General features: G+C 33.7%; 1 protein-coding gene and 1 long non-coding RNA gene across 2 annotated transcripts; one reads left to right on the top strand and one right to left on the bottom strand.

Annotated features, from left to right (window-relative positions):
• Window positions 1-252: 252 nt before the first annotated feature.
• On the top strand, window positions 253-1,086 carry LOC126687514 (uncharacterized). Its single transcript, XM_050382074.1, has one exon. The coding sequence runs from the start codon at window positions 253-255 to the stop codon at window positions 1,084-1,086; it is 834 nt and encodes a 277-aa protein (XP_050238031.1).
• Window positions 1,087-6,964: 5,878 nt separating this feature from the next.
• Window positions 6,965-8,262, bottom strand: LOC126653829 (uncharacterized). Its single transcript, XR_007632324.1, has 2 exons — window positions 8,142-8,262; window positions 6,965-7,190 (listed from the first exon to the last, which is right to left on the bottom strand). It is a non-coding gene; the product is annotated as an uncharacterized LOC126653829 (long non-coding RNA).
• Between the last annotated feature and the right edge of the window lie 248 nt (window positions 8,263-8,510).

The raw sequence follows: 8,510 nt of genomic DNA, 5'->3' as shown, positions 1-8,510 counted from the left end.
GTTTCTTAGAGTAATACTAAAAGAGTGTTAGAGCGTGTAGTACAGTCCAGTACTACCGTATTTTTGACTACTTTATACTGGAGGCGACCGTGGTTGAAGACTTCTTGGATCAAGAGAGGCATAGCTGCGAAACGTATTAAAGAAAGCGACATAGTTCGCGACTCAGCCAGTAATATCAGAGTTTGATATTTTTGTTATTATTTGATTATATAAAATTGTACTAACAAATTTAAGACGTGTTAAGTTTCTTCCATGGATACTATTGATGTTGCTGGTTCGAACTCCACTGCTTTTGACGCTAACAAACCCTTCCATTTTGAGGGTTTACACTTCAAGCGTTGGAGGCAGAAAATCGAGTTTTTTCTAACAATGAAAAAGGTTGTTTCTGTTTTAACTATGGATATGCCTATTGTTGATGAATTTTCTCTTGATGAGGAAAAAGAAAAACAGAATGCTGATTTGCAACAATGGATGACCAATAATTATCTGTGCAAAAACTTTATACTTAATGCACTCAATGATGACCTGTATGACTACTACAATAATGACAAAACTACCAAGGAGATTTGGGAGGCACTGCAGAAAAAATATGACACTGAGGAGACTGTAATAAAAAAATATGTTGTCAGTCACTATCTCAAATATCAAATGACGGATGACAAATCTGTCGAAGCGCAGTCCTATGAGTTGCAGAAAATTGCTCATGAGATCATCTCTGAAGGTATGGTTCTTGATGAACAATTTCAAGTTGTTGTTTTAATTGATAAGTTACCTCTTTTGTGGAAGGATTTTAAGAACTCTCTCAGGCACAAAACTAAAGAATTTTTGCTGGAAAGTTTGATTACTCGCCTTCGAATTGAGGAAGAGGCAAGAAAACAGGACCAGAGAGATGAGGTGCTTGTTGTTTCAAACAACACTAGAAAGTTCGATCCGGCGAATCTGAAGCCAAATGGCAAAAAAATTAAGAATCAGAATCGCAACTCGAACTCGAACCAAAATGTGAACTGTAACAAAAATCAGAATGGAAATCCTCCAAGGAACCATAATGTGAGACAACAACCACCTGTCAGAAATGACTTGCCATAGTTTTTGTGCTTTAGCTGTGGAAAACCAGGTCATATGGCACGCAAGTGTCAGAACAGGCCAAATACTGCTCCGCAAGCTAACCTGACTGAAGAGTCGTTCACGGCTATGATTACTAAAATGATGGTTTAGATAAACCTTGTTGGTGGATCAAATGGGTGGTGGGTAGACACCGGCGCTAATCGCCATGTTTGCTATGATCGTGCTATGTTTAAGTTGATAATAAGAAAGTGTTGCTGGGTGATACTCACACCACTATTGTTGCTGGTATTGGTAGTGTCGAACTGAAATTTACCTCAGGAAAGACATTAATCTTGAAGGAGGTGATGCACACTACTATGATTAGGAAGAATCTGGTGTCTAGCTATCTTCTCAACAAGGCTGATTTTTTTCAAACTATTAGGGGAGATTTGTACACCATTACTAGAAATGGTATTTTTGTGGGAAAGGGTTATGCTTGTGAGGGTATGTTTAAGTTGAATGTTGAAATTATCAATAAAGTTGCTGATTCTGTTTACTTGGTTTGTGATTTTAATAGTTGGCATGCTAGACTTTGTCATGTGAATAAAATAATAGTTAGCAATATGAGCACCCTAGGATTAATTCCTAAATTAAACCAAACTGAGTTTGAAAAATGTGAATTTTGTAGCCAAGCGAAAATAACAAAAACTTCATATAGATCAGTCATTAGAGAATCTGACCCTTTAGATTTAATACATTCTGATATATGTGAATTTGATGGCACTTTCACCAGGAGTGGAACGTTATTTCATTACCTTTATTGATGATTGTTCTGATTTCACATATGTGTATTTGATGAAAAATAAAAGTGATGCACTTGACATGTTCAAGTTATTTGTTTCAGAAATTGAAAATCAATTCAATAAGAAAATCAAAAGATTTTGAAGTGACAGAGGTACAAAATATGAATCAAGCTTGTTTATAGAATTCTATAACTCGCATGGTATTGTACATGAAAGGAATGCACCATATTCACCTGAAATGAACGGTAAAGCCGAAAGAAAAAATAGAATACTTACTGAAGATGTGGTGTCTATTTTATTAAATTCTGGTGCTGGACCTTATTGGTAAGGAGAGATTCTGTTGACTGTTTTTTATGTGCTCAACCAAGTACCAAAATCAAACAGTAAGATTTCTCCTTATGAGATAATAAAGAAAAGACAACTAAATTTGTCTTATTTGAGAACTTGGAGATGTTTAGCCTATGTTCGAATTCCTTATCTGAAAAGAATAAAATTAGCAAGTAGAGCCTATGAATATGTATTGGTTATGCAGTCAATAGTAAAACCTATAGATTTTATGACTTGACTCTACGAGTGATTATTGAATCTGTGGATGCTGATTTTTATGAACATTAATTTCCTTTTAAATTGGGAAATAGTGGGGGCGAATCATCCAGTAATACTCCTGTGGTATTGAGTAGTAAGATTACTAATGATACAGAACCAGAGATCAGAAGAAGTAAAAGAGCAAAAACTTTAAAAGATTATGGTTCTGATTTCCATGTCTACTCCTTAGAGGAGGATCCTGCTAATCTTCAGGAAGCTTTAACTTCTCCAGATTCTGATCTTTGGCAAGAAGCCAAAAACGACGAGATGCATTCATTTGTTACCAATAGGACGTGGCATTTATTTGATATGCCTCCCGGTTGCAAAGCCATTGGTTGTAAATGGATATTGAAAAAGGAAATGAAACCTGATGGCACTGTAGATAAGTATAAAGCTCGTTTAGTTGCCAAAGGTTATAGACAACGTGAAAACATTGATTTATTTGATACCTATTCACCTGTTACTAGAATAACATCTAGTAGAGTGCTGATTTCGATCGCTACTCTATATGACTTGGTTGTACACCAAATGGATGTTAAGACTGCTTTACTGAATGTTGAATTGGAAGAAGAAATATACATGGACCAACCAGAAGGCTTTGAGATACATGGTCAGGAACAGAAGGTGTGCAAACTAGACAAATCTCTATATGGTCTAAAACAAGCACCTAAGGAATGGCATGAAAAATTTGATAATCTTGTCATCTCAAATGTTTTTAAAGTGAATGAAAGTCACAAATGTATTTACTACAAACATGAAAAGGAGCTTTGTACTTTCATATGTCTTTACGTAGATGACTTGTTGATTTTTGGATCAAATATTCATATTGTGAATGTGCTGAAATCAATGCTTAGTGCCAACTTTGATACGAAATATCTAGGAGAAGCGCATGTCATTCTTGGCATAAAGATTACTAGATCTAAAACTGGAATTTCTCTAGCTCAATCTCACTATATTGAAAAGATTCTTAAGAAATATAATTATTTTGACTGTAAACCTGCTTGTACACCATATGATCCAAGTGTAAAATTATTCAAGAACACTAGTGATAGTGTACGGCAGTCTGAATATGCGAGCATCATTGGCAGCCTTCGGTATGCCACTTATTGTACTAGACCCGACATTGCATATGTCGTTGGATTACTGTGCAGGTTTACTAGTAGACCTAGTATTGAGCATTGGAATGCTATTGAAAGGGTAATGAGATACATGAAAAAAAAACAATGAACCTTGGGTTACATTATCAGAATCATCCAGCTGTCCTTGAAGGATATAGTGATGCAGATTGGAATACATTGTTTGATGATTTCAAAGCCACCAGTGGCTATATTTTTAGTATAGCTGGTGGAGCTGTATCTTGGAAATCAAAGGAGCAAACGATTCTGGCACAATCCACCATGGAGTCAGAAATGATAGCACTAGCTACTGCCAGTGAAAAAGCAGGATGGCTAAGAAGCCTGCTAGCTGAGATTCCTTCATGGGAAACACCGATACCAGCTGTGTTGATCCATTGCGATAGTACCGCGGCTATCAAAAAAATTGAGAACCATTACTATAACGGTAAGAAACGACAAATACGTCGTAAGCACAACATTGTTAGAGAATACATCTCAACAGGGGCTCTAAGAGTGGATCACATACGTACTGATAAAAATTTAGCAGATCCTTTGACGAAAGGATTAGCTAGAGAGAAAATCCATAAATTCTCAAAAGGAATGGGACTATTGCCTATAGAATGAGTAATTCATAATGGCAACCCGACCTAATTGACTGGAGATCCCAAGAAGTAGGTTCAATGGGTAATAACAAGTTATAAATGATATGAGCCAGAACATGCAAAATCAAAGCATGATTCCTGAAGCGTTTAAGAGGATGAGTTAATAGAATCTTTTAATGAAGACTATACTTATTAAGGAGTGGAGTACCTAGCTACAAGTGTACTCTTGATAGCTTAACCTGTGTGAATGTTGAAGTGGCGCCGCTTCCTATGAAATTTGAGGCAAAATTTCTAGAGCATTCACTAAACTGGGATAGACGTGCAAGGCCTTAAAAGCACAGGCTCTTGAAACGCTCTTTGAAAAAGTTGTGTGTGGTTTGATGTCCGAGATAGAGTTCAGGACTACGAATCACTCTTGTTGACTCAGAATCTTTACTACTACACAAAGGTTCAAATCAAAAGATACATTTGTTTATGTACAATCTTATATAGAATTGCCCGAGAAACATTTTTTAAATTTTCAAGTGGGGGATTGTTCTATTTAAGTGAAAATTGAAAATAATGAAAGTGCATTTTTCCCACATTGCTTGGGAGAGAACCAACTAATATATTTATAAGGGAAAGGTTTGTCATTTGGCTTTGGGCCCCAAGGAGTACCCAGTTTTGTGAACGGGTATGGAGTTAAATCCTTCCCGATTAACCACACGCGCTGTCCGTCCGGCTCGGCTTGGTTGGTTGGTTGGTTTGGACACTATTATTATTATTTGATAATTTTTTATTTGCAACATAAATCATGTCCAAATACAAGAAACGTTTCAGTTTTGTAACTCTTGTAACTCTTTCCACTACTAGAATGTCTAGTGTTAGCGACGGATTTTTCCGTCACTAAAATAAGGAAATCCGTTGATAAAACTATTTACCGACGGATTACCGACGGACACCATTCGTCGGTACAATTGTCGTTGCCAATAATTGGCGACACAAAAGTATCTGTCGGGAAACTTTACCGACGAAAAATGTCCGTCGGTAATACCTTAAATCCGTCTGTAAACGTCGGCTGGCTTACCGAGGAAGCTCCGACTAATTACCGACGGATTGTCCGTCGGTAAATTTACCGACGGGCAATCCGTCGGTAATATCCGTTGGTAAACGTTTCTCTTTGCCGACGGATAGTCCGTCGGTAAAGAGAAACACGGTCGTTACTTGGCCTCTTTTTAGCGATGACTCATTTGTCGGTAGAATATAAAATCCGTCGGTAAATAATGCAGATTCTCGGCATATTTTTGCCGTTTCCTGGCAATTTTTCAGATTTTTTCTGTTAAATCAAACCTGTTACGTACATGCTATTAACACAAATAAACATGCTGAATATGAGTCAGTGAAAAGTATTATATAATATATAGAACAAACGTTTATAAAATTATTCGGTAACATAACACTGAATCTAAAAACCTACAATCTAGTAATGTCCTCGTCGTCCGGGCCTCGTGGGGGCTGCGGCGGGCAAAAACCTGGCGGCAGAGAAGTCATCATCTTTGCCAGCTCCGAACGTACTCTATCGGCAATCAGCTCATCCACAGTAGCCTCTATGTCCCTCTGAACCTGCCCGCGCACCCGCTCCTCCATCCCTTGCACCCGTGAATCGGACCTGAATCGTTAGACTCAGATTGACTCGGTCGATTCAAACGATTTTTGTAAAAGCTTTATAAAATGTGAAAAAAACTTGTTCTGACTATATAAACTTTGTTTGCAAGAGACTTAGTATAAAAAAAAGCTGATGAGACTTGGTTTAGAGGTGGAATAAAAAAGAACACAAAAGAAGAAGAAGAAAAATTGTAAAATAGAGTAAAGGTTGAAGATGAAGAGGTTGAAGATGAAGTAACATAAAAATAGAAAAAGTTAAAAACGAAACACAAAATAAGGAGAGTAGTGTGGCTAGAGTCTGACTGATGTGACAAATTTTTTACTTTTTGACATATAAACAGATTTTGTCAAAAAAATTCATTACAAACTTGAGATAAAAATAGTAACTTTCAAATAAAGAAAGTCAAAAGTTCATAATTTTATATTGGCCTAATTACTTAAAAACCACCCACCTTATATTTTTTTTTCATTTATACCATGACCTAGGAAAATCTTCAATTGCACCCTATTTTCGATTTTTATGTTTCATTTGTACCCCAAAATTAAAATTTTTGATAATTTAATTAATTTAAGGATAAAAATATTCAAAATAAGATACATAAATGATTTACATTAACGTTTTATCAGAATATAGGTTAAAAATGAAGGACTAATTTGAACTCTTTTTCAAAAGAAAATAGGTCAATTCAACTCATTAGGGTAGAAATGAAACATAAAAATCGAAAATAGGGTATAATTGAAAATTTTCCTAGGTCATGGTATAAATGAAAAAAAATTACAAGTTGGGTGGTTTTTAAGTCATTAAGCCTTTTATATTCATTAACATTTTTACTTTATATATTAAAAATTAATTGATGTATAATATTTATTTTATAGTTCCTTAAAATAATAATTTATTTTTATATAATATATTTTATTTATAATGAGTATTATCAGTTTAAACGAAAATCTTACGATTCGATTTTCGATTCAAAAAATTAGAATTTCGATTCTCGATTCGAATCTCGATTCAACAACTATGCTTGTATGTAACATATATAAATATATAAATGGTAATATACTATAAATACGAAGAATAGTTTATTTGAACTAGTTTACGGCGGATTACTTTTGTAATAGTAAACTTTGCAGTAATGGAGCTTTTATGAATAAATTTCTAAAGAACTCGGTCTAAACTATAAATTTTTCAAGATTAATTTAAATATCATGATCAACCAAAGTTATTTTCATGTTGAGATAATGATAAAGTTTGCTGTTACAAGATATCTATAAACTTCATGGAGGAGGTCCAGGTTGACGAGGAGGTCCAGGCTGACGAGGTTGCCCCGGTTTGGGAGGAGGTGGAGGGCTTGGTAATGGGCGGTGCTCTTCCTGCTTTCTTGACCTCATATCTGCATCTACAGTGTTTTTATTAATAACTTTGCACTTAATATGAGATTAGCAGAAAATATATATATAAAAAAAAAACTTTTAAGTTTTTCAGAAAAATACATAAATTATTTTAGTCTTTTTTTTTCTTGTCATTTGAACCTTAATTTAATATTTTAAACTGTGCAATTTGCAAATAAATCTCCATGCTTGTAGCAGACAAAAAAATAACAAAGAAACATTGAGGGTCTAAGTGGTAAAAAAATGAGCTTAAAAGTCTTTTGTGTCCTTTCTTAAAAACTTACAGGATTATTTTGCATCGATTAAAAACATTATATCTCAAATGGTAAAATAATAACTTAAAAAATTTGTGTGCTCTTTTTAAAAAAAAATGAAGAAATTTTTGTTAAGACACGTAACCTCTCAGTTTTTGGTAATTCTATATGTTTACGTATCTCGATTAATAGGCTTAGTTTGATTTTCTTATCTGCACTGTATGTTACTAATTATTGAATTTGTGATCGTATACATTTAGTGCTTTATATATTTATCAATTACTAAAAAAAATAACAAATTATTTTTGTTATCAAAGGCATAACCAATTTAATTAAGTTAATTCAATTAACAATATTTTAGATATTTATATAGTTAACTATATTCTAAAAAAATTACAATTTAAAACGCCTAAAATCGAAATCATACTATTTTTTATGGATGGAGAAAGGGAGTATGTTATATGATGCATTGAAAAAATGAACTTTTGATAGTCATATATATAAAACACTGAAAAAAAGAGAATAAAATTTGAGGAAAAAAATACATAAATTGAGTCTCTTAATTCAACATTTAAAATATTAAAAATTAACTTATAGAAATTGGACCAAAATTGATATTAAATTTTTTAAACTGAGTTAAAATTACTGAAATTGTAAAACACCATTCCATACAATAATTTAGTTTATCTTGTGATTTGTACTAACCTGCAATTGGTAAGATAAAGATGGATGTGATCATCAAAATGACTAGAATGATACAATAGATGGAGAAGGAGAAACCCAGTATAATTTTCGCCATGCTTTCCTAAATTAATATTTGCACCAATTAGTTCATCATATATATACCAGTAATTAAGCTGATAAATAATCCCTTACTTGGCACATTTGTCAAAGTCCGAGCTATAATCAAATAGAATCTTTTTAAAAAATACTTAGCTTTCAGTGATTATTTTATTTTAATTTTAATTGTAATTATACTATGTAGAATATACGGAGACGACGCCGACGGAAGTGAAATCAATACCAGTCAAGAACGTTTTAAATTTATGCCTTGATATTTGTTTTTTTTTTTAA

The sequence above is a fragment of the Mercurialis annua genome, linkage group LG6 (assembly GCF_937616625.2).
Source record: "Mercurialis annua linkage group LG6, ddMerAnnu1.2, whole genome shotgun sequence".
Lineage (NCBI taxonomy): Eukaryota > Viridiplantae > Streptophyta > Magnoliopsida > Malpighiales > Euphorbiaceae > Mercurialis > Mercurialis annua.
The sequence above is the reverse complement of the archived record's forward strand: the minus strand, read 5'-3'. Positions and strand labels throughout refer to the sequence as shown.